The sequence below is a fragment of the Camelus ferus genome, chromosome 4 (genome assembly GCF_009834535.1).
Source record: "Camelus ferus isolate YT-003-E chromosome 4, BCGSAC_Cfer_1.0, whole genome shotgun sequence".
In the NCBI taxonomy this organism is placed as follows: Eukaryota; Metazoa; Chordata; class Mammalia; order Artiodactyla; family Camelidae; genus Camelus; species Camelus ferus.
The window spans coordinates 59,550,846-59,578,020 of record NC_045699.1 but is presented as its reverse complement, the minus strand read 5'-3'; the positions used below and the strand labels follow the sequence as shown (position 1 = coordinate 59,578,020).

At 45.6% G+C, this 27,175-nt stretch overlaps 1 protein-coding gene across 9 annotated transcripts in view; it reads left to right on the top strand.

The window, feature by feature from the left end:
• Positions 1-27,175, top strand: part of ASTN2 (astrotactin 2) — an 800,822-nt gene that overhangs the window by 445,594 nt on the left and 328,053 nt on the right. For all 9 annotated transcript variants that reach the window (XM_032478291.1, XM_032478290.1, XM_032478299.1 and 6 more), the window contains one exon: positions 26,558-26,708. In XM_032478291.1, the coding sequence (XP_032334182.1) occupies positions 26,558-26,708 (151 nt within the window). The remainder of the gene's footprint in view (positions 1-26,557; positions 26,709-27,175) is intronic.

Genomic DNA, 27,175 nt, shown 5'->3' with positions numbered 1-27,175 from the left:
GTCATGAGTAGGAAGGCTTAGGGGTCAGCACACCTTGGTTGTCTCTCTGTTTTGTTTCACAGTCATTTACGGGCACTTATTCTATGCCTGGCATGATGCTAAGCTGCTAGAAGATGTAGAAATTAATCCAAGTTGGGTCCTGCTCTCATGGTGATTCATGTACATAAACAATGATCATGTAAAGGGAACTGAAGTAAAAATTGCTGTAAGAAAAATGCAGCTCTAAGTACACACACACACACAATCAGTAGTCAGAAGAGGATTTGGGATTCCGAACTTGCTTCAGATTGCAGCCCATGGCCATTATGTTTGACCCTGGACAAATTTCTTCATACTTCTATCTTGGTTTCCAAGAAGTCAAAAAAAAAAAAAAAAAATCTTAGTTTGACGTGGTAAATAGTTTTACCTCCTGGCAAGCCAGGAGCTGACCTAAGGCGAAGAAACTCTAAAGAAAAGAATGAGGCTCCGTCTTCCCTCGCAGTTTACGTTTTTTGTCCCCTGCCACTTGCTTCCTTTGCGGCCTCAGAACCAAAAGGAGGTTTGGGGGAGGGGAGAGAAGAAAGGAGAGCAGGGTACAGAGGGAGGAAGGAGCAGGTAAGGACCACTTAGGCTGGTGATGAGAGATCTTTTCTACTGGAAAACTCACCCTTGGGACTTTGTAATGGAAACTATTCATGGAAACTACTGGAGGCTCCTACTGTCCCCAGCTGAGGGGTAGCTTTGAGGGGTTCCGCTAGTAACTAGACATCTGGGCTTCCTCCTCAACCATCTTAAAGGGTTAGCTGGTATGAATGATAAGCCTTCTGCCTTGTCTACTTGCCAGGTCTCCTGCCTTGATGAATGGATCTTATGTTAGGTCATTTCACAGGGCCCTGTTTTTTTTTCCCTTTGACTTGTGTTTTAACTTTAAACTTTCTTTTTCTGAGGATTAAGCCCAAGGAGTTAGGAGCCAAGGAGTTGAGGGTTAGCCCTCAACAAGGAAAATTCCTAAACAAATGATTTCTCTACAAATCACATAACACAAAAACCATAGACCCTAGGAAACCATGAAGACAATATGGGGGAGAGATGTCAAAAAGCAGAGCCCCTGGGAAATAATGACCCCTCCCCATTCACATCCTTCTGCACTCACTGAGCCTTGGTTTCCTCATCCATAAAATGGGAATGTGGATGCTTAGTTCTCAGGGTTTCCATGAGGATTAAATGGAAACCCAGCATGGTTCCTCGTAACTAATGTTGCTCTATACACGGTGGCTGCCATCAGCATCATGATCATTCTTGTGGTCATTATTACGGAGGGAGGAGGTATCCATGAAGAAGACATGGGAAAAAATGACATCAAGAAAAGTCAGATGTGAGCACGTGAACATCGTGTGATAACCTAGTAGAAACACAAGGACCCAAAAGCTTAGAGCACTCTTGCAGGAGATACTCCTTTGCCCCAACAGCTTCACCTGTTTGGACTTAACCCCAGCAGTTCTAACTCAGGGTCATCGAGTGACCCTTTGACTTTGATCCCACCGCCTGGTGTTGTCCTTGGGGAGTGGCCCCTCGTCAATACTCATTGATACTCATAAAGCAAGTCAAAGGGCACATTCAAGTTCAGCTGAAACCTCGCTCAGTTCAAACCCTGACCCTATGATAATTGGGAAAACATTAAAGCCTCATTAATTCTGAGTCCATTAAATCAGATTCCTGATTTCACAGAGATTAGGCAGGAACCTCACCTTTTAACACAGTAAAGGAATGTTTTTTTTTTTAAGTGTAAGAAACACAGCAAGAAAATGCATGTCCCTTTTTTGAGAGTGTGGGAAACAAACAGTAGATGAATGCAAATTGTGCCCTAGACAGAAGATGCTGCTGGTTGCTTTATTGGCACTAAGCTTTGCAAAGTCCTTTTCTCATGTCCATTTTGCAACTGGGGAGTCAGAGACTCAGCAGAGAAGTTATCTGCTAGGATTACTAGGTCCGATTTCATTTTCTAAACTCTTTCCACATTATCGTGTTGTCTTCTGTGATACCAGGCTGTGTACTAGACTTCTCCCATTTTTAGAGTTGGCTTAAAAATGCATGAATCAATTTTGCTTTTATAAATTAGGACAATATCACTAAAATCACTCTGACTCTCCCACCCACATTTCACCATTGCTAGTCTTTGATTTTCTCTCCCCAAAAGTAGCCACTCATGTAAATGTGGCTTTAACTTTCCAGGTCTTTCCAAAATAACTTGAAATGAGTTTGCGTTGTCACTTTTCAGTCCTTTAAAAATACTTTTCCGTATATGTCACCCACCCAAAGGAAAGCTCTGATGCGTGCATGTTTTCTTAAATGGTGTCATACTATATATAACGTTCCGCATCTTGCTTTTTCCCTCAGAAATATTTTTTGAGCTCTCCCCATGTTGACACATATAGATTTGGTTCATTCCTTTTCACTGCAGGAGAACATCCCAGTGGATGAATATACCAATTTTATTCAGCAATGCCCTGATGAAGGGTATTTAGGTTGTTTCCAACGTTTTCCTTATTACAAACTATGCCTCAGTGATCACCTTGTACACATTTATCTCTGTGTGTATGTTCTAGCCCTCAAAAAACTCACACTTAAACCCTAACAAGTGGAGTGCTTATTATAGGTCATTTTTATCTGTGTGAAAAGCAGTCTCCTGAAGGGTCTCTAATCCTGGGCTCTGGTTTGACCATCTGGTTTTCAGAGTTACTGACACTGAATCTTGGAGGGAATGTAACGGTCCAAACCTCATTATTTAAAGTTAGATTCTTATGCCCAGAGAGGCAATGGGACTTGACTGCAGTCACAGTGCCCAGAGCTCTCTCTTGCAGCCCCTCAACTAGCCTGACTGCTTACCTGTGTCCTTCCCATCTCTACTTGGCTCTGGGCAGCGGTCACCTGCACTGCACTTGAATCTCTCTGCCTTGGAGCTTTACAGAAACCATTGCGGGAAGTGGGGGTAGGAGAAGTACCCTCAACAAATTGCACAGCCCTCAACAAATGACGGACAGGAGGTTGGTGGGAAAACACCCCAGGTTCCTTGCCCCTTGGTAGAAAGATTCTGGGTGCATCCTGTCCAGTCTTTGAGAAAGACTGCACCCCTGTTTCCAACATGATGGCCCATTTAGTGGCTTTCCTTCCTCCTTTGTCTCATATCCCAGTCCCTCGCCTGCTTCCTGGGATCACCTCCCTAGTCAACTACCTGTACCCACATCCTCGACCCAAGATCTGCCCTTCACAGAATTCAGAGTCCATCTGGATCTGTACTGGGCAAAAGGGGATACAAAAATGAATAATATATGGTTTGCTGCTCTTAACAAGTCACAGGCCAGTGACCCAGGTCTTCTGACTCCCAGTGCAGTGCTCATTCTGCCACATTATATCTGTGCGTTTTAATTCAATGACGTTCTTAAAAAAAAAAAAAAAAAAAAAAAAAGAGCCAGTCTTCCCAGCAATCAGTCTGACTAAATGAAGTTTTATTGTAATAAGTTAATTCCATTGCTTTTTTTAAATAGTAAAGACCTGACTGAAATATTAATCCTTAAAAATAGACCTTAACTGGAAGCCAAGCAGCTGCCCTGACGTGCTATCGGCATCTCCATTTTTCTGATATATATGTTTCTCCTCCCTCTGCTCTTAGTAAATGTTGATGTTCGGTTCACCCTGATCAGTATTTAGCTCTTCTGGTCAATTTATCTTATTTATTGACCTGAGCAGGAAATCAATATAGTCTTCATTTGCCGTCCTGTTTAATTCGGGAGAACCGGATTTTGTGGAAACTGTGCCCAAATTACTAGGGCCTCGATAGGATACCACCTACTCCAGAAAGCCTTCTGGGGTCCAGCCTTAATTGACCCCTCCCACAACCCACCTCCAGCTTCCACTGCCACCCCTTTAAAAATAGAGACAGTCAAGACTGTGGATTGTGTGCTTTGTAAGTACAAATGAATGTGTTAAGTTTGCTTTCAGAACATGCTAGCTCTCCAAGATCTCTGCCCAAACACTCCCTCTTGCAGGGCCGCTTTCATAAATGCACAGGGAGATAAAATGCTTTTCCATAAATAAATAACATGACCAAGAGCACTGCAGAAAAGCCAGTTGCTTTCACATTCTAGCAACTGCTGGGGAGCCTCAGGTCCAAAATTGATGCAGGGGCTTTCATTTCTTTTCTTTTCTATTTTTTTATAGAGTAAAAAAATTTTTTTGTATTTTATTTTATTTATTTGCTTTTTTTTTATTGAGTTATAGTCATTTTACAATGCTGTGTCAAATTCCAGTGTAGAGCACAGTTCTTCAGTTATATATAGGGGTTTTCATTTCATACAGATTTGGGATTCTAACCCCAGCTCCTCCCTGATTAGCTGAGACTTTGGGCAAATGACCTACCATCTCTGAACTTCTGTTTGCTCACCAGTGAAAGGGGAGAATCAAGATTGTTGTCAGAATCACAGAAAATGCCTCAACACTCACAGCAGGGCACTGGCTCCTACTGCTTTGTGATTGCTGCCAGGTGGCTTTTTTTCTTTTTTAATTGTAATGGAGTCATTGTATTTTAAAAAGATGTTACAGTTCTTTTACTTTCACCTTCAAATATCAATTATCATTCACCCCACATTCCTACTTACCACTTCCTTTTGAAAACAGAGAGTAAAGCCCAATTTAGGCCCAGGTTCTGGGCAGAAAAGGGGGCTCAGGTGTTTTCTTTCTAGAAACTGGCAGGAAAAGGTCTGTCTTGGCATTGGGATCCCCCTCTAGCCTGTGTCTGAGCAGAGCCTGCGTGGAGGAGGCTCTTGGTCAGCACTGGACAGAGGTAGCCAAGTGGGGAATAGCTGGTTGTGGCTGCACTGGCGTGAAATGTGTGAATTTCTGGAAAAGAATGAGTAATTGCAATACTTGGGACATGCTTCTACTTTAAAAAAAAAAAAAAAAAAAGGCTGTTTGTCTGTTTCAAATTTAACTGGATGTCCTGAATTTTGATTTGCTAAATCTGGCAACCCTAACATTAGGTGGTCATCCAGTGACATTGAGCTGGTGACATATGAACCATGAGGCTGTCTGGGGAAAGTGCGTTCCTGCTTGGCTCAAAGACAGCACAACAGCAGTTGTGGCTCTCTCTAGGCAGTGGAATTAATGGACTTGTTTTTCTTTTTACTTTTCAGTGTTGTCTAAACACCTTATAACAGCAATGTATGACTTTTCTAATAAAAAAAATTGATTAAAAGTCAGTGAGCTGGATAGAGTGTAGCGTGGTCTGAGAAGGACTGACATTTAGCTCCATCAGTCTTCTCTCCTTCGCTTCCTGCAGACCAGGCTCCCAGCCACCCCACCCAACTTAACCAGCCCCCTCCCCTTTGCTTCTTTAACAAATCTTGCACCCTCTGACCACATAACTGACCGTAAATACATGCATATAAGGGAAGCATTTACTGGCTTAATCCACCCCACCCAAGGGGCTGTCGCCTTGGGTACAGCTTTCTCACACTTGAATGGTATTTTCTCAGCTAATTTATTTTAAACAACAACGACTTGAGGGAAGATGCATTAGGCTAGATGAGGAATGATAGGTGAAGAGTCGGAATAAAGTAGTTTTATTCAAAAAGAGTGGGCAAGAGCAGCAATTCTGAATGTATTTATTATTATGTGTAATATGTGATTTTAAATAGGTATGGGTCTTACTAAAGTAATACATGAAATACTATGAGTAGATATGGCTGTTTCATTTACATTTCTAAGCAAAGTTTATATATTCAGGCAGATCAAGTAATGCTTAAACTCTTCTTAGGAAGATGGGGGTGAGTTTCCTTATATTCAAGAATATGTGGGGAAGGGCGTGCTAGACCCTGAGCACTGCAGACTTTTCCATTTTAGCTGTTACGATAAATAACAGCTAACATGTCTTGAATACTTACAGTGTGACCAGTTCCGAATATTTTGTCTGTATTGCTGTGCTTTATGCTCAGAGCAACTCCATGTCCATGGTGGTATTGTTACTTTTGTTTCACAGTTAAGACCTTAGGCTGGCTCCAGAGCATGTACTTCTTATGTGTGTGTGTGTGTGTATACATATACATATATATATATATATATATATATATATATATATATATATATATATATACACACTATGGAAAATGCCAAACACATAAAAGTAGAAAGACTAGTACAATAGACCCCCGTATCCAGCTGGAATAATCTCACCTCATGGCCCAGAGCCCAGCTGGCAATCAAGTGGCACCATCTGGGCTCATCCCAGTCTGTGTTCAAATTCTAGATGCTGCCACTTTCTTGTGCCTGCCCCCATGCCTTGCTGTGCCTCAGTTTCCTCATCTATACAATAGGAATAAGGGACATAGTTGCTGCTTCACAGGTTTCGGGTAAGATAGCACACATTTAGTGTCTTGTTCCCTGTTTGACACATGGGAGAACAGCATTATAGGATTAACGTGCATCTTCCAGACTCTAACAGAAGCTGCCAAAGGGCCCGGGGGACTGAATGCCACGGACCCCTAAACAGTAGGTATTCAGTAAATGTAAGTGAATGCGAAGCGTCTTATGTCTCAGCCCCACAGCTCTACCACAGATTGTCCTTCACTGGAAAAATCCTCCTGCCCAAGTTAACAGTTAGAACTACTCAAAATGTTTTCAAAATATAAACAATCTTTAAGAGAAATTGTATGCTAATGCAAATGTCACAGTACCTCTGGCTACTGTTAGCAACATACACTGAACAATGAGTACATTATATGCATCAGTACCAGGCATTTGGATTCTAAGAACTTTGCTTTGATGAGTGGAGCCTGCAGACTTGTTTCTGGAGAGACTGGATTGGCTTTGTTTATGTGAAGACTAGCAGAGAGCTGAGCTCTTCCTAAGCTAGCCTCAAAGCCACTAGCACCAAGTGGAATGTTAGGCCAGGCACAGGAGTCAAGTCAGCAAGATTAATGAGAAATTGTCTTTCTGAGAGCAGCTGCCTCAGGCAGAGCTGGGCTTGTATCATACCTATGCCACCTACCAGCCTGGTAAAGGTCACTTCCCTTCTTGGAGACTCGATTTGCTTGTCTGTAAAACGGAGATAGCAATCATAGGGTTCATCATGAGGCTTAATGAGATAATATCACAAGTTTGCTTCCCCTCTACAGAGCTTTAAACAGGCTTGCTTCTGTTACTTTGTGTCTGCTTTATCAACGCTGCCATTCACAATGTATCTACTTTTTTCAGGCCAGGAAACTGATGCCCAGAGAGATTAAGTAACCTACTCAGAATCACAGAGCTTTTGCAGGGGACTTAATTTCAAGATCCACATGCTAGCAAATCATTTTAAAGCTAAATGCTTGGGTATCATTTATTTAAAGGTGGGGTCGGGGTAGAGGAAAAGCAATGGATGAAGTCTTCTTTGGTTCTATGCACAGAATAGAGACGCCTGATGTGCTAGGGGAATTGGGCCCTCTTGATTATATAATACAGAACCAGGAAGATTTCCTTTAACTACCGTGTTGAGCTATTGCTAGCAATTTGAAATGTTTATGTGAGTCGCGGGCAGCCCATCATCTGGGTGGCAGGTGCAGTTAGAAACATGGAGTAAGAAGGGAGTTTATTTATAAAGGGCCTGATGAATCCCTAAAATGAACTTGTCAGTCAGCCCCAGAAATGTAACTGTGAAGGAACAGGAAATTAATGATTGTCCCCCTTGGCATAGACAGGCACTCTGATACCAGGGCTATGATTTGCTGGCTGTCAGCACATTTCTCTCTCCCCCAGCCAGGTTGGTAGTTATTTCTGTCAATAGAAACTCAGTTCAATACCTCAGAAATGTTGATCAATAAACTCAGCACTTGCCTGTTGAAATGAGCGTTAGCATTGCCTGGAAATGAAGGAGGAAAGAATTGGATTGCTTTCCCTCCCTCCTCCCCCTTTTCCCCCCTCCTCCCCTCCCTTTCCCCCTCTCCTTTTCCCTCCCTCCTTCCCTTCTTCTTTCCTCTCTTCCCTTCTCTTTTCTGGAAACATTTATTACACCAGCCACCAGAGACCCTGTGTTTATCTCCAAGGCTACACAAATGAGAAGAATGGATGTTGTGAGTAAACATGGTGCCCAGGTGCCCCTCAAGGTGCCTCAGTAAAGGTGAATCCAGGATCTAAGAGGATGGATGGGCAGGTGACAGCATCTCAGCCTGCATGGTGTGGTGGAGGGAGGGCTTCTGGCTTCAGGGAGAAGACAGTGAGTGAGCTGGGCTCCATAATGTGAGTCCACCAGACGGTCAAATGAGAGGAAAGTAATATCTACTGATTCAGAGATGCCTAGGTGAGAAATGACACATTCCCTGCTCCCTCTTGCTTATCTCTGCCTCCTATTTTTTGTTTCCCCTTTTCCTGTTTTCTTTTCCTCAATAATGAGCCTCTGGTGAATTTTAACACTGTCACTTTGGAGGCAAGAGAGAGAAAAATATGAATGCTGTGTTATTCATTTAGTATAATATAATGCCATGTAATGCAATGCAATATATTAGTCCATATCAGGTGATAATAATTTATTAAATATCTACACTCTGCCAATAAAAGCATCAGAAGGTCCCTGAGGGCAAGAAGTCGTGGCTGTCTCTATTTACACTGCTGTATCTAGCAGCCTACACATAACAGGCATGTAATGAGTGTGCTGATTTTAGAATGAGTGTCACATCCTTTGCATTTGCTACCTCTGATCTCATGCTACACCAGAGATGAATAAGATGGTATATACCACCTACACCAAGTGGTCAGGGTTATGGTTTTAAACTGTAAATCAGATCATCATACTCCTTGCTCAGAACCCTCCAGCACCTTTGCTTCTTACCCATAATTCAACCCAAAGCCCCTACTGTCACCTCCAAGACCCACTGACCCCTGCTGCTTCTTGCAGGGCCACCCCCACCCGTGCCTCTGGGCCTTTGCACCTGCTGTTTCTTCCCCTTGTGACATGCTTTGCTCAGCCCTGTTCTCTCCAGCACTTCCTTCCTGCTTCTGCTCAAAGGTCATCTCTAGCCTTGCAGGTCCTTTCCTCTCCCCTCAGGACTCTCTGTCCCAGCCCTGACCTTCCTCCACTTACCACTCTGACTTTATACTGTTCATGCATGTGTTTGTTTAGGCCAGTCTGCCCTGAAACATGGCTGGCTCTCAGTCATCCCTTATTGAATTTGTCATGTAAATTTATTTTTCTGTATTTCCAAATTTAATCTGTTCAGCAACCCTGTGAAATAGGCATTGCTGTCCCCATATTCAGATAAGGAATTTAGAACATAATTAACAATAACACCAACAGCAGCAGTTTCTCGAGCACTTGCTTTATGCCCAGTGCTATGCTAATCACTCTGCATTCATTACCCCATTATCTCCAAGACCCTACAAGCCTTCCCTGACACCTGCAGAAACTAGCACACCATCCCACAGCCCACCACAACACTCCTAGCCCCCTTCTGTCATTGTAGCTGTCTAATGCTTAAACCATTTAATTCTTTCATCCTTGTGTATTTGTTGGAAATTTCTCTCCCTAGTAGAATACAAATACCACGAAAGAAGGGTCCTTTTAAAATCTGTTGCAGTCTTTGATACACCTAGAACAATGCCTGATGTGTAATAGATACTCAGTAAGTATCTTTGGATATTTCTAAAGAATCAAAGTCTTTCCTCCACCAAAAAAGAAAACACAATTTGCAGAAGGGGTCAGTTCCTCCACCCTGCTTGTGCACTGTCTGCATTTGAGTGCTTCATTGTGACCTGCCCTTAAGCACTGTCTCTACCTGCTTCCTCCCTGACACTTTCTTTTCCAGCCACCCAGCAGGCCAAATACTGGCCGTGTCTAGAAGGAGACGGGCAGCGCAAGCCTGTTGGTGGGTAATTACACCTTTGCCTGTACTGTACCTCTCTCTGACAGTGAGTCTGAGGCTCCCTGCTGCCTGGGGTTGTAGGTCTACCCAGATCCTTAAGAAGTGGAGACAAGGGGAAAAACCCAGAAGTGAGGGGCCCCCAGCTCCCCCATTGTCCCTAAACAATGCTGCCGAGAGCCTACCCACTCTTTTGAAGAAAGAACCAATTTTCCTGCATCCATCTAAACTGGCAATACAAAATTGTAGACATTCAATAGACATTTGCTGAATGAATGAACCAACTAAATGAATGTTGCCAAATGAATGAGTAAATCACCCTGTTGAAAATGGGGCAGAGGCTCAGGAAAGGAAAGTGACTGTCTAAGATCTTTCACATGAGCAGCAGAGCAGGGAACTTGAACCCACTATCCTGATTCCAGGCTCTATGGCTCTTCTGTGGCCTCCAAGTCTGTAAGCTCACACCCTGGATTTGTCAGAGGCAGGGCTCCTAGATAAAGCTTGCCTGACTAGCTGTGAGATTGAATTTAGCAAGCAACTCTATTCATGTGGGCCTCTTACCTGCTCTGTGCTCTTCCAGACGGAGATGGGGCCATGATGGAGCCCTCCTTCCCTTGCCTTGTGCCCTCTGCTGGTTGGTCTTAGAGAAAGTGCAAGGCAGACGTCCATCCTGGGTCACAACTGCCTGAAACTCAGTATCCTCTCTCACCCGTCTCCAAAGCCCCTAAATCTGGATCTGTTTCTTTTGTTGCCAAAACTTAAGACACCCTGAACCAAACCTAGACATTCTGAGCTAAAGTGTTCCTTAATTATTTGTAGCCACAGCCCTATTTGTGTCATTTCCCTTTTCAGAAACTTCCAATGGCTTCCATTGCTGTGACAACAGTCAGCAAACCTAAGTAGACCTACCACATAGGGACACCTTGAAGGACTTTCAGAGGTGCAGGAACATGGAGAATTTACAAGCTATCAATTTTCACATCCTTCATTTCATTCTGCCTAAGATGCAGATTCCCAGGAGTGAACCTCTGCTTGGTCTAGTTGTCAATTCCCTCACTCACCTGTAAGGCAGAGAAATGGAAGGTACCATATGTGGTAAATCTACAAGGCTGTACCAAAGGTGTGTGTGTGTGTACGGGGAGAGTGGAGCACATTTCTACAAAGCTAGGGGGGTACTTTTACCTATTGTATAAAGAAATCTAAGGAAGGGCTGTCTACTGCATAATCTCACCCCCGTTACCACACATCCAACCCAGTGAAAACGCACTCCCTCTTTGAAGTCTTTTCCCCCCTATTATATGTGCATGTTCATTTGTTTATCTGAAATGGTTTTTTGCTTTTTTTGGAGAAGAATACTATTCTAAAGTTTTTCCATACAATTAGCTATAACTGGAAATCATAATTTGGAATTTTCACATAACATCTTATTGTAAAAATGGATCATGATGTTGTATGAATGGATCGCATTGTCGCTGTTGGATGTTTAGATCATTCCCATGTTTAACCCCATTATGCTGATTTTGTGATGCACACCTTTGAACATATATCTTTCTCTGGGTTGTTTATTTTTCCTTTAGAATATACTACTATAATCACTAAGTCAAACCATATGAATGCTTTAGTAGTTTTGATAGATTTTTGCAAAATTGCTTTCTATAAATTTTGGCAATTTATACCAGCACAGGTAGAATAGGACGAAGATCATTTCACTCTACCCTCGTCGGCACTGAGAATTAGCACTTGACAAAAATACTTGCCAACTTCATTGATGGATACTACTTCTTTCTTATCAAATAAATGCAAATTAAGACAGAGGCAAACTTCTGGAGAATAGTGGACGCTTAAGGTCTTCACTTCTTCAAGCCTGTTTTCTTTGAATCCAGTCTTCTTACTTTTTGCCTTTACTTTACCACTGATGATGCAAGCTCAACTATAATGACTTGATTTCAGTCTGTTATCTTTTCCTCCTCCTCTTCCTTTTTTCCTCCTCTTCCCTTTCCCCAGTTCTCACTCGTTTTTTAAAATGAAATATTTGCTTATTTTTGAATAAGCATAAACATACACACAGCTCAAACTTCCAAAGATGCAAAAAGGAGGAAGTCTTTCTTGATCTGTACACCGAACTCCCACCCACTTCCCTCCTCCCAAATTGGAAATAACCTGCTCCCCTTCTGACTTCCCACAGACCTTTTTGCCATGTCTTCTCTGTTCTTTGAGATTTCTGGCTTTCTGGAGGGCAGTGACCATGGCTTAGTTTTATCTGTATTTCTGACTTCACAGCACAGGGATGGGAACAGCAGGTGCTCAGTAAGTATCTTTGTAGTGGGCAGATAGATGGAACATGGGGAGATGAGTGGATGGATGGACAGATGGATGGGTGCTTATTTTGTTGATTCCAAAGAAATTATAAATCATCGTTTCAGGTTTTGCATACCTAACGGTCTTATAATTATGGATGATGAGCCAGGAATTACCTAGTGATTTCTACCACATAGAAATGCCATTCATTAAATTGTGCTCCAGATAACCCTGATGCTTCAAAGAGGCAATAGTTCTTTTCAGCAAATGGATTAACTGGAGTTTAATTACCATAACTCACTATCTGCTACTACTTTTTTTTTTTTTACCTTTGGCAAGTAGCTGATAGACTGGGCACAGGCTTTTCCTGCCTGGAATTTACATTTTATGGAGTAAAGTCCTTGTTTGCAGGTAGGTAGAGGTGCCTTGTGTTCTACATAAGCTGGGGTCTCTTGAAAATTTGTATTTTCTTCTAATGCATCAACACAACGCAGGGGCAGCAGGCACCCCAGGTGCTGACTGAGAAGAGCAGTGAGAAGGCTGGACTCTTGCTCGGTGCTGGGCCATGTATAGGGTGGTTTAGTTGGTTTATCTCATTTTGTTTTCATTTCTGTACTGAGAGAGAGCTGCTGTAAACTCCATTTGACCAATAAGGAAGCCAAGATCAGAGAGACCAAGTGATTCTCTTGAGGTCACACAGTGAAGTTTCTAGGCAGAGCTGGGATTCGGGCTCAGAGTCCCCGGATTGGCATCTCGAGTGCTTTCTGATGTTTCTGACTGTTCTCTTTCTACATTTCTTTCTTCTCCTCGTTCCAACAGCACTTGGAATGTTATGTCCTCCCTGCACTTATACTGTAGAATAGATTTCCCTACATTGTGGGGTAGAATTGCATTCTCCAGGCTTCCTTTCCCCTTGCTGGCATATGGTCTCCTCCACTCCCCACACACATTACCCTGGATGCAAACTCTTTATCCTTCAGCCATATTTAGGACTCTATTCAAAACCTCTCTCCTCCAGGAAGCCCTCCCTGAACACTGCCCAGAAATCAGGCGATCTGACTTTAAGCAGGCCATTCTGTCTCTCAGAACTCAATCTGTTCCTCTGCTAAATGGGACCAGCAAACCAGGAACAACTGTGGCAGCCCAATAAAATGCAAATGCTGTAGCACTGCACGCACACAAGGGGTCATTAGAAAGACAGGCGCTGTATTTTCTGACTCTAATTCATCAGTTCTGCTGTTAGTTCATTTCCTGGGGTGTCTGCAGTGTCCCTCCACTGAAATGCCAGGTCTTTGAGGACAAGGGCCATCTCTCCCACCTCCATAGACCACACACAGTGCCTGGTACATGGCAGGGGCTCAGCCACGTGGCACAGATGAGGAATGAGCATGAGGGTAGTGGTGTGGCCAGCTGAGCTGTGGGAAGGAGGCCTCTATCTCTTGGACAGCTCCTTAGAAACCTGGTTCTGAGGCCGCAGGAGCCTCCACTGGCCTAGGGAATTGGGGCAACTTTCCCCCATCTCTACAGAAATACAGGGCACCTGGGTGTGACATCCCCCGGCCCTCCTCACACAGGGAGCTCTGGTGACTTCTGAAGGAGCGTGAAGTCCAGCCCTCTTTTCACAGATGGGGAAAATGAGGCACAAAGAGAAGAAAGGACTTGCCCCCAGTCACATTGAATGAGCAGCAGAACCAGTCTGGAATCCAAGTCTCCAGATTCTCAGTCCAGTGTTTTCTCTACTGTTCCAGCTCTCAGCCAGCGTGGTCAGAGAGCTTGTAGGGGCTTCACAGGATTGTCTGGTTCTGAGGGTGTCCCCGTGACCTCACCTTCCCAAAGGGCATCAGCGCATTCCCTTCCTGGAACTTTGATGAGTTTCTCCACGCATACCTGCCCGCCACATGGAACCTGGCTGTGCCCAGGGACCTGGAGAGCACAGGGCTGTAGCCATCTACGATCAGAAGGTAATCAAGGCATGAGGGATGGCACAAGGAAGGCACTTTAAAGGCACGTGTACCGAGGAAAACTTCCAGGCTGGTGGCTGCTCTTGTGAAAGTGATGACTCGGGAACATCATGAACTTTTCAGTCATTTGGGATTCCAAGGGGTCTTTTTATTTAATGATTAGCATCTGTATCAAGGTATAAATGAGATACAAAAACTGCACATATTTAATGTACACAATCTGATGAGTTTGGACACATTCATATTCCCATGAAACCATCACCCTAATCAAGGTAATAAACATATCCCTCACCTCCAAAAGTTTCTTCCCCAAAAGTTTCCTCCCCACCGTTGGTTGGTTTATTGGTTGGTAGGATTTTGGTGATAACATTTACCAGGAGATCTACTCTCTTAACACAAATCATAAGTGCACAAAGCCGCTTGTTAGCTACAGGTGCTGTGTTGCACAACAGATCTCTAGAACTCACTCATGTTACGTAGCGGAAAATGTATACCCACTGAAGAACAACACATTTCATGTGGTCTTAGTGGGCAGAGGGTTTTACATTGATCTTTATTTTTATCTTCTCATTTCCTCCCAAAACTGTGTGACTGTAATCCCACAAGAGGAGCCATCAAGAGGATGGGACTTTCAGCTCTTGAAAGCTCAGGCTTATTTAGAGACCAATTTACCAGGCAGTTGGCCCCGTGACATTCATTCTTTCATTATTTCCTCAGTGAGTTCTCTCATTTTTGTTTACACATCCATCCATTCGCTGAAATATTCACTAGATACGCAGCGCCCTCTGTTAGGTGTCATTGGGTTAGGCCGTGGTGGTGCAGAGATTCCTACCTTCAGAAACTCACAGCCTAGCGGGAAAAATAAAACTTGGGTCTCCTCCTCCCTTCCTCTCTCCCTCAAGCTCCCCTTTCCTTCCTCCTTCCTTCTCTGCTCAGACATCCACCATACCCTTCTGTAGGCCAAGCCCTGGGCTACCCACTGGGTTGCTTACAGAGGAGATGGACTATAGACACTCAGCTCATGAAACAGGTTGAAGTTGGTGGTGGGTTGGCATGAACATTGAAAATGCCTCCAGCTTTGAAGTCAAACAGAGCTAGATTTGAATCCTAATTAGCTGTGTGACATGGAACAAATCTCTGCACCCTCCTGAAGCCTCAGTTTCTTGATCTGTACAGTGGGTTTGCACCTGCCTCTCTTCAGAATAGCTGTGGGTGTTGCATGGGACAACGCATGTGGAAAACTCAGTATCTTGCCTATCGCTCAATTGTTAGTGATCATGAAACATACTAAGGGAGGCCATGGAGAACATGGTTAATGTGGCTTGGATGAATGACAGAGAGAGTAAGTCTTTAAAGACAATAGGATTTGTCAGCACAGTGAATTGACTTGCCCTGGCTAAGGAGAAAAGCTTCTGAAGTTGGAAAACAAAGTTGCTGCCTGCCCTTATTCCTTCAAACACTTTCCAGAAACTTCTCCCCATGTCTCAGCCATCGCCAATAAGTCTTATGCTCTAGGATCCACTACAGGCCACTGGCCAGGCCCTTGGGAGGGAGGCAGGGGCTTACTCAGCCCAACCCCTGTGCTGGCCCAGGGAATCACATGCCAGCACGTGGGAGAGGCCAGTCTGGCTGGGACAGCAGCTAGAAGCAGAGGCCCCGGCAGGGTGGGGGTGAAGCAGGCAGGAGAGAAGCCCCCAGAGCCCAGCCCCACCTGGCTGCTGGGTGACAGCCACCCGCAGAGCAGGCCAGAGTCACTGTCATCACCGCACACTCCCTGTGCTCACTATCACCAGGCATACCCTGTAGATGGGTGGCTGGACCTGTGGGGATCAAAGGAGGAGATGGAATGTGCATGGCAAGGAAAAGGGGTGAAGGCTGCATTTGAGGGGAGAGGTGGGAAACAGTGCTACCCTGATCACCAAAGTCCTATTCCTAAGCCTTTTGTGTTCCTGATTCTGACTGTGGGTGGAATTCCAGAGAGCGCAGTCTTCTACAGGTGGCAGTGGGTGCCATACTGGGGAGAGAATGTACACTTTGGAGCACAGTTGGATTCCTATAATGGCTCCGTTTTTAAGGAACTGTGGGATGTGCATGACTTCACCCACTTTGAACCTCAGTTTTCTCATCTTTAAAATGGGGGTAATGAGATCTGCCTTATGGGACAGACCCGGGATGGTCTATCCCATCCACACGGCGTAGCCTGCTGAGCCAGCTTCCTTTCCTCCTGCCCACCCCTCATCACGGATAGTGAGCTCACTGCCTGTTTTCTCAGCACTCCCCGCTCCTTCCTCTTCCACATTTTAGCTACTCTGTGCTGTCCTTTAACACCTGTCCTGCCTTTCTTCTCATTTCCTCTTCCTTTCCTCCTCTTCCTCCTCCTCATCATTGTCCTCCTCTTCCTTCATTGCTACCTCCTCCGAGAATCCGTCACCAACCAGCCCCAGAAAAATTCATTGCTTCTTCCTCTTGGACATCTGTGTATTTTTATGCATCTATACTGTAAGTATTCACTCTACTTCATATTATAAATCTTGTCTCTGGCCGCAGCCTATGCACTTCTTGAGGGCAGGACTTTATCTGGGCACCTCTGTGTGCTGAGTATCTAGGAGGTGGGCCTGGTCCCCAGTAGGTGCTAAGGGATGGGGAAATGCATCCCCACTATGGTACATTCAGCAGCTCTAAGTGTGGGTGGCTGCAAAAATCTTTTCTCATTCTAGAAGGACGGGAAGGAGGATATTGAGGGGAAGCACTTGCGTCTTTGCACAAGGTGCATTGCCTCATATATTTCACCCAGTCCCCTAGGCACTGAGGGAACATCGCAATGATGCATTTACAGAGGAGGAAACTGAAGCTCAGAAAGGGAGGTCACTTTTGTGAGGACACATCCTTGAGAGTTTAATTTTTTTTTTTTTTCTGAAACCAAACCTGTCCTCCTTTCCCCACACCACCTATGTCCCTTTAGGAAAAGAATGATTTTGCTGTGATCTTAGCTGAGTTTTAATTTCCTGTCTCTTCTTATCTAGACCCAAGATATTCACAGACCAACAGATATTCAGGAAGAAGCTTTCTCCATCAAAGTGTCAGTTTAGGGAGAGGCTCTCAACCCAGGGTTGTGCTGGAGGCCCATGAAAGGCCCTGGAAAAGCCTACATTTTTACTTTCACCAAGCTCTTATTGAAATTGAGCGTGTCCTTCTACTGCAGACAGGGGGTGTGCTGGTAGACCCTGTGACTTAGCTGCCAATAGAAATCTCATGCAGTTACGTATCATCTTTCATTTATTGTTTCATTTGTTGCAGATGTCTTAAAAATCTAGTTTATGCTCTTCATGCCTTCCATTTATGGTCGTTATTACATCTATTCCTAGATCTTTTTATTTAAGGTGTCAATAAAGAAGCTTATATATGATTATATTCCAGTTGGCTTTTTCAAAAATGTTCTGATAAATGGTTTCTTTTGTAATGCCTTTTGCATTTGACTTCAAGTGTTTAAAAACATTATTCTAAGATGTAGCCCATATGCTGACAAAAGGGTTATAGGTTGAGTTAAGAACCCTTGTTTTCCCAGCTTGAGTAACTTTCAGGGTTTCAGCCTGAAAAGCAGGCTGTTGTTAATAAGAACCACAACGATAAAAGCGAGTGCATCAGTACAGCAGTTTATATATGTTTGCATTCATTCATTGACTCATTCATTCATTCACCTGTCCAATAAAAAATCTGGGTGCCTGTACAGGCACTGGACTGCAGTGGGCATGACAGAGCACCTGCTTCAGGGAGCTTTTATTACCTCGTGTCGTCCTGATGTTCCCTGAGAGGTGGGGGTTATTATCCATGATCCACGCTTGGGGAAACTGAAACTCAGAGAGGCTGAGAGAGCTGTTAGAGTTTTCTCAGCTAATAAGTGGCAGGGCCTGGGTTTCAGCCCAGGGCTTCCTCCCGCTGGCACAGTTGTATTTATTTCTAATTCCCCTGATGACTGTGTAAGTCCCTAGATTTCCTTAGGTGCAGAACAATGGAAATATTCGCTGTAATGGATACAATGGAAACAAACTATTTTCTCCCCCTCCCTCCCCCGTTCTTACGCCTTATCTTCCACCTTATCCTTCTTGGGAAGCCACATAATATTACTAGAAATCTGAGCTGGAAGGACCCTGAGAGACCACCCCATCACTGAGTGTATAGTGCAGAAACAGAGGCCCAGAGAGGGTAGGGGGTCACCTGGGGACACACAGCAGCACAAAGCAGAGCTAGATCCAGATTACGCGCCTCCAGCCTCATGCTGGTACCCTTCCTGCCGGAGGATGCAGCCCCGTTTACTCACTGAGGGTGGGCCCTCCTGGCTCCGGGCAAGCCCCTGTGCCATCCCAGGTCCGCAGGGCCTCCCACCCTCCGGGAGCTGCAGGGCCTCTGGAGAACACAGAGCCCTCCCACCTCCAGAGCCCACCTAAAAGAGCTTCCCTATGAGATGCGAGCTGTGGGGCTCTCCTAGCAACTCAGGGCAGGTAGTCCACGAATAAACAATCCTCAGGCCTCAGCACTGTCACAGATCCTTTTTGGTTTCTTTTGAATATAATGATGGGGTTTGCAAGGGGCAGGAGACAGAGGGTAGGTGAGGAGGAGACTTGCCGTGACTGAGCAGTCAGTGCAAGCACAGGGAGGAGGTGGCGGCTTTTTGCCGAGGCATGATAGCTTCAGAGACTCCACAGCCGCCATGCGCGTGGGGGTCACGCGTTATCCTGGCTCCCCTGGGGAAGGCCCCGGTGTGACAGAACTGCGCCAGGACACTGGCTGGCTTGACTTCAGGGCCTGACACTCTCCAGAGAAATCTGCTTCCCCCGATGCCCAACTCCTGCCCCCAGCTCCCCTGATGAGATTGGCTCCTCTGCCATATGGCGTCATAGTACCCTGTATTCTGAAAGCAGCTGCTATAGTTTGTAGATACAGACACAGATAAGGACGTTGATGTAGAGGCAGGAAACTGCTGGGTGACCCTGTTCCACTGGCTGAGCTGTAAGTTCCAGGAGAGCAGAGCTCATGTCTGTTTGGCTCCTTTCTGCATCCCTAACTCCAGCCTCCAAGTAAACACTTGTGAAATGGACGAACGCATCTCCAGAAATACAACAGCTTCTTATTAAGGTTTCTGTTTGAGGTTGAGGGGTTTCTACATCATTTATCTCCTTGAGCCCTGACCATGACCCTGTGAGCTGAATTTTATTGCCCCCATGTCACAGATGGGCAGTGGACACACAGTCATTTGCTCTTTGTCCCCTAGACCACACAGCTGATGGTCCTCACGTGCCCCTCCTCCTCATCCTTCAGTGCCCCGCTTATTCAGTGAGCAGCTGCAGGGGGCCCGGTGAGCAGGGGGAAGAGAGTGAGGAGGGATCTCTGTACACAGGAAGCTTGCAAGCTCCTCAAAGACAGAGACACTGCCAGGAAGCTCCGAGAGCACTCAGCAGAGTAATATGTATCCCTGACCTAAATCAGTGTAAACTGTAATTGCTAGAGAAGGGTCAGCTGGAACTCCAGTCAAAGAATTTCCGGTGGGAAGGGATCCTAAGGCGGAAGGCAGGACACCTTCAGGATTGGAGACAGACACAGCAGAGCAGAGCCCTGTCTCTGCCACTAAGACGCATGGTGTGTCACAGGGCAACCCCTCCCCTCTGTAACTGCTGGGTCCTGCATGCGAGGATGTGTGTTTCCTTTTTAATCAACAAAAATGGGGATAAGAATGGCACCATCCCATAGGAGTATGGCCAGAAATAATGAGATTGAGATCATCTGTGTTAAGTCAAGTTCTCAGGTCATAAGTTCTCAAGAGGTAGTAGCCGTGGTGGTTGTTACCATCGCCGTGATGGTGTGCAGCCCTCCTGGGAAGCCTGGCTCTCCTCCACACCCCTCCCAGAAAACGGCCATCCCTTCTCAGGGCGCCTTCCTATAGCGGCCAGCAGCAGCAGGACCCTGGGAGAGCGCGTTCCCCTTGCTCAACACCTCTGACTTTAAAAAAGCCCAAATCTGCTTCCCTGTGCCTTGTGCCAGCTCACTCCTGCCCAGAAGCCTTTACCAATGGATCTTTATAAAGCAGCCGCCCTGTGCCAGCCGCTGTCCTAACACTGTGCCTACATTATCTTCAGCTGGTCTCAAAACCGCCTTAATCCTCACAACAATGTCTCAGTTTCTTCTACAATATGGGGATCAGGGAGTGGGGGTGAAGCTCAGTGGTAGAGCACATGCTTAGCATGCATGAGGTCCTAGGTTCAACCACCAGTACCTCCATGAAAAAAAAAAAAAACAAACGGGATGATCATACCATTTACATCACTGTGTTTTTATGAAGATTAAGAGGCCCCAGGTCCTCTTCTCCTGCATCCCCAAGCTCTTTACATCCTCAAGTTACGATTCTTGCAATTTTGTAGGACGATCAGATGATTATAATTTCCAGTAGTATGCTGGGCACCTTCTGTGTGAGATATTTTGCATGCATTATCTGATTGATTCTCATTCTAACTCTGCCAGCTTGGTATTAATATCCCCATTTTTCAGACAAGAAAATGGAGGCTCAGAGTTTGAGAGACTTACCCAAGGTCTCATAGTGCGTGAAGCCAGGGGACAAACCTGCCTCGTAGCCACTGTTGTGCACAGCTGCTCTTGCTACTGGGACTTGGCAGCCTCCCTGAACCCCAAGGCAGGGCGGGTTGGGAGGGCAGCTTGATGCCTGTCAAATGCTGTCCTCCCTCCCTTCCTCTCTGGGAGCTCAGGAAAGAAACAAGGCTGCCTGTTGTTGTATCAGAGGACGATTAGTCTACACCCGAGGGGAGCTTGTCACTGTCTGGGCCCTGAGTCATCCGTTCGCAGCTATCTGTGAGTGACACAGACCTTTCCTGGTCTTTATTAACGGGGCTATGTCATCACCTGCTCCCAGCCACCCTGCCTAAGGTGCACCCCGCCTGGGGCTCAGCTGACTGGGCTGAATGGAACCCAAGTGATGCGTTCACACTTAAGCAATCAGGTAGTGAGGGGATGGCAGCCTCCCTCAGCCTGCTAGGGTCTGGCTGACTCAGTTTTGAAACCAGTATTATCAGGAAAAAAAAAAAAGGGAATTAGAATGGTAGAGCTGGAGAGGTGCTAGGAAGCACTTTAGAAGGTGGCTGGACTCCAAAGGGGCAGAAATAGGGGCAGAGTGAGGCCAAAGGAGAGACGTAATAATGATCAGCTCAGTTCTGGGCATGCAGTCAGTTTTCTAGTTTTTGTTGAATCAATGAATGATAAATAGATTTGCATTGCATTTCAGAGTCTAGAAAACACGATCCTGTGCACCATGCCATTGCATTCTCACAGTCATTCTACATGGTTGGGAGCTAGAAAGATGCTGTTCCCATTTTCCAGATGAGAAGAGTGAGGCTTGGAAGACACTTAATGGAGGAGAAAGAATGTGGGTTTTGGAGTTGGGCATACCTGGGTTCAGATCCTAACTCCAACACTGACCTGCAGGTTTCCCCCTGTAAAACAGGAAGTAGCAATCCAGCCTGCTGTGTCATTCGCTAGCCGTGCTCATTCTCTGCATTTTGCATATCGTCATTGCATATTTTCTGTGGCTGCTTGTGGGTTATCAATGCAGAAATGAGGAGTTGGAACAGAGACCATATGGCTTGGAAAGCCTAAGATATTGACTGTGGATTCCTGTGTAGAAAAGTATGCCAAACCCTGTTCTGCCTGGGGTGTGTTAGGTACTTCGTTAACGTTGGTCTTTTCTCCTCTCAGATGAAGGAGAAATGGCTTCACTGTGGTCCTTTTTCTAGGACTTTACAGGACTTGTAAGTGCACAATGTAACATGCAGAGCCCAGAGCTGGAAGGGCTGGCGTGGGGTTAGGAGCACTGGAGTAACAGCCAAAGACCAGGGTGTTCTAGTCCTGGCTCTTGTCCTGCCATCCTGGTGAGCTTCCAGACTTCTCTCAGAGCCATGAATAGTGAGTTAAGTAGTGTCCCCCCAGAATTCATGTCCACCCGGAACCTCAGAATGTGGCCTTATTTGGGAATAGGGTCTTTGCAGATGTAATCAAGAAGAGGTCATAATGGATTCAGGTGGGCACGAATCCAATGGATGGTGTCATTGTAAGGAGAGGAAAATCCATGTGACAATGGAGGCAGAGATTAGAGGGAGGGGGCTACAAGCCAAGGAATGGCCGGGGTTGCCAGGAGCCTCGAAGAGACAAGAAGGACTCTGCCCTAGAGCCTTCAGAGGAAGCATGGCTCTGCTGACACCTTGATTTTGGACTTTGACCTCCAGAACTGTGAGAGAATACACTTCAGTCGTTTTAAGTCCCCTGGTCTGTGGTACTGGTTAGGGCAGCCCTGGGAAACTAACACGCCATGTTTTCTGCCTTTATTCTGACACACATTGACTGGAGGCAGCGCTGGGAGACGTGCAGAAGTTGCACTGGCTCTGCCCATCCAGTTCTTCCTCCCCAGAGACGCAGAGGGAGGGGGTACAGGTTTCTACCAGCTTTCCTGTTAGGAGAGCTCTGACCTGCCCAAAGGGCGCAGAGCAAGTTGGACAAACTCAAGCATGGTGGGGAGGAAGCTCAGGACCTGACTTCAGGCAGACTTGGGTGCACACCCTGGCTCTCCTCCTCACACCCGTGTGAGCCAAGGCAATGTATCTCCCCAAGATCCCATTTCTCCAGCTACACAAGGGGAGGAAAATGTGTACCTTAGGGCTATTGGTGTAAACCAAAGGAGCACAGGAAAGGAATCTTAGCGGGTACTCAGGAAGTCATGGGTGATGCAGGTGATGGTGGTGATGGTGGTGATTTCTGGCAAAGCTGAGACTCTCACCCAGGTCTCCCTGTCACCCCAGCCCGCCTTCATCTCCTGCACTGTTCCCCACATCCCTTTGTGTCCTGTTACTGGAGCAGCTCTGAGCTTCAACGGACCGCAAATCCTGGACTCAGCAGCTGAGGTGAGGGACTGAGTCCTGAGTTAAGGAAATTCCAGCATCTGCCTTGAGCTCCCTCCGTCACTTGCCTCCAGATTCTTCATTTTCCGAGCCTGACAAAGTCAATTCTCTAGACTCCGTAACAGCCCCGGTGTCAGGTCTTTGTGTTTTAAATAATGTTCTCCTCCTGATGTTTATGCAGAATCAATCCTTTCAAAAGCTACCAGCTTCCTTATCTGTACAACCTGAGCTGTCGCCAGGTTCTGCTGGAAGGTGACATTTTTTGCTTGTTTTTCTCTTTTCTTCCTTTGTTTCTCTGCTATTCTGTCTCTGCTCTCCGTGTCTGTGTGTGTTCTTTTCCACTCATGCAGTGTCTTTCTCTTCACTTTCATTCTCTGTCTTTCTGAGTCCGTCTCCTTCCCCATCCCTTTCCCCTCCCTCCCTCCTCCTGCCCCCTTCCCCATACACATGCACATTTCTTCTCCTTACCTTGATATTTTCTCCTTTTGAATCTGTTTGTTTCTCCTGTTTCTCCCTCTCTTTCTTTCTCCTGATCTAGCTCTGCATTTTTTCTCTCTTCACACACTTTCTCTGCCTCCATCTTCCCCTCTTTTAATCTCTCTATGACTCTCCTCTGGGCGTGTTGCTGTCTCTGTCTCTTGGTTTATCTATCCATTTGCCCATCCATCCATCTATTCATATCTATCTACCTACCTACCTAAATATCTAAATATATACCCATCATTCCATCATCTATCCATCCATCCATCCATCTATCTTCTTCTGGATGACTGTGTTTCTGCCTCTCAGTTTCTCATCCTTCCTTTTAACAGTTTCTCCTTTTTGTTCTCACACTTTCTCAGATTGTCTCTCCCCTCTGTCTTTATCTCTTCCCCTCACTTATCACTTCTTCTCCCTCTAAGGATTTTAATATTTTAATAGCCTTAATATCTTTCCAGAATCCTCAACTCATGATTCAAAAGTGATGGGTCTCCCAAGAGCTTCGGTTTAGGGGCTGTCAGTTATCTCCCCCTACCCGCCTGTCACCCTAACCTCACTCTATGCAAAGAGAACATGATGGAGAGCTGGCAGCATTACCTGCATATTCTTTTTTGTCCCTGTGCTTCAGCCCTGAGCATGGACAATTTGGAATGGGAGCCCAGAGTTGGGGAGGGAGTGTCCTGTTGGAAGAGACTCTTGGTAAAACTACTGATTGGTGGTGGTTGCATCCACGCCCTCTGCTACTTTATTTCACTTGAAAAACATTGACTTAGCGCAAGTTCTTACCAGGTCTTGTTCAGGGGGCTAAAGAGGAGTGAGTAAATCTTGAGCCTTTCACTCAAGAATCTTGTAGTCTCTTTGGGAAGACACAGAGCAGATGATGAAGGGCAATAAGGTAATAGATTTAAACAAAGGGAAAGGAATTAGTTCTGGTTGGGGGTAAGTAGAGAATATTCCACAGAGGAGGTCACGGTAAGCACTGTGGGGGTAAGGACTTTGTCCAAGGTCACTGCTGCATCCCCAGTACCTAGAATGGTTCCTGGTGCATGCTAAGCACTCAGTAAGCATGTGCAATATATGAATGAATGAGTAAATGAATGAATGGATGAACTAGAATAGTTTTTAAAGAGTCCTAGGATTTTGTCAGGGAGGAAAGTTGGAGATGAGCATCCCAGGCAGATGAGCATGGTTAAGGGTTCAGAAAGGAAAAGGAACGCACTGCACTCAGATCCCCTCTCCGGGGATGACCTTCCCATTCTCCAGAACGTGGCTGAAGCCCGTGGCTGCATCTCTCACTGGGCATTGCCTTCAGCTGCAAGGAACTGCTTCACCCAAGGATACTCCCTTCCAGATGGCAGCCCGTGACAGTGACTGGCTGACATGGTGATGCAGAGGCCAGGATCTCTTGCTTCCATTCAGGGCATTCCTAAAGGGCCATCCCAGCTCCAGAGCTCCCCTCAGGACCAGCTGAGACTTCAGATCTACACAGCATCATCCACTAGCAGGTCCACCTCTCCTTTGCCCAATCCTGCCTTGCTCTCTTCCTACCAGCACGTCCCAAAAGGGCTCCTCGATAATCCTCCTGCATACAATGCTCCGTTTTGGAATCTGTTTCCAGGGAACCTGACTTAAGATTGTGTATTTAGGGCATGAGAAGAGGCTGGTAGCTATCAAATGGAGAATATGAGGACACGGGAGAATGTAGCTAGACAGGTAGGCAGGAACCAGATCATGAAGGACCTTGAATACCAATGAAACTAATTCAGGTTTTCTTCTATAAGCAATGAAGAACTATTGATCCATGGAGTATCTAATTAAAGCTGGAATTTACCAAGTTCACTAGCAGACAGCATGGAAGATGGAATGGAAGGGTAGAAGGCTAGAGTCAGGGAATAAGCCAGGAAACTGAAGAGGAGAGTGTGGGAGAAGGGATGAAGGATGGTCCACAGACATCACTGATGGTGCTCTTTGGCCTCCTCTTGCAACATGTGCACATGCCAGCATCTCCCTTCTTTCACAATTCGAGATTCCACCAGTCCTACATTGTGGAAGAATAGAGTGCCTCTTTTTACTGCTTGAGGTATCCCTTTGATAATACCTCCAGCAAATGTAGGCATCATAAATAATCCAGTTCTAGGGTATTCCTTATTTTGGCCCTTTCTCCAGAAAAAGCATCCAGAAACTCCCATTTGTATGTCTCATCTAATAGAACTTTGGAAGATCCATAGATTATGGCATCCAGTCTAGTCTTCTCTCTCGTGAACCTGATTTGTGAGGAGTCACGCATCAGCCTAGAATCTCGTGACCTTTCCAATAGCTGATGTTGCCACTCTTGATGGTATGATTTGCATGCAACAGTCTGAAAAATAAAGCTCCAGGGCACTAGGGTCGGACAGTCCTGTGTTTCTGTCTTGGCTCTACTGTTTATGGGATGTGTGATTCGGGGTAAGTCTCACACCTCCCATAATTTTCATTTATATCCACTAAGTCAGAATAATAGAAATGTGCTCATTCTGCAGAGTTGCTACAGGGAGGTCTGGGATCTGTAGAAACATGTATAATGCAAGTTAAGAGTTGTAGGAGGAAGAGCTTTCTGTCTGGACTCAGATGGAGCTTGGCACAAACTTTAATTCCACAAACATTACAGGCTGGATGGCCTTCAACAAGACACTTCACCTTTCTGCGCCACAGCCCACTGGCCAGTAAAATGGAAATCTCATGCCTGCTCTCCAAACCCATGAGGAGTCATGAGATACAGGGCACACACGTCCAAGTACATTTCTTTTTATCAAAATTAGACAACCATCGTGTCATATGATGGTATTTGTATTGATTTTTTTGGCTTTTTTTCCTTACTTTCTTTTAAATGTGTATTTGCATCATTTCCTTAATTACAAATATAATAATGAAGATCTCAAATGTAACTGAATGCACATTAAACTTTTTTTTAACCCAACAATACCAGTGTCTCTGGGATTTAACCATCCCCTTTCTTTCCAAGGGAAGAAGCGATGCTGTCCACATACTTTGAAACCATCAATGACCTGCTGTCCTCCTTTGGGCCAGTCCGTGACTGCTCTCGAAACAACGGGGGCTGCACTCGAAACTTCAAGTGTGTGTCTGACCGCCAGGTGGACTCCTCGGGATGTGTGGTAAGTGCTGTTGGCCCACGAACACGGGCTGGCCCCAGTGCCCATGCTGCTTGCAAGAGGCCCCTCCCTGTGAGGGGGAGTTGGTCAAAGAGGATCAGGCTACCCATAGCTCCGACCTCGGTGGCCTTCAGCACAGCAGGCTGCCTTGGTTTTTTCATCTGTAAAGTGGGATAATAACACTTACCTCCTGGAATTGTTGGAAGAATGAAATGAAATATTACAGCTTTAGTGCCCAATGTACAAGAGGTCCTTGAGAGCTCCTGGCCTCAGGAAACTTACGGTCCGTGTGAGAGTGAGGTAGGGCACGTCTTCTCTCTGTGAGCACCCTGGGGAGCCTGTCATGAGATGTCCAAAAGAGAAAGTTGCAGCTAAGACCTACGGATTTTGTAGGCGGCTTCCTGGAGGAGTTGGTGTTGTAACTGGCTTCAAAAGATGGGTTGATTTACATTAGGAGAAGAGCGGAGATG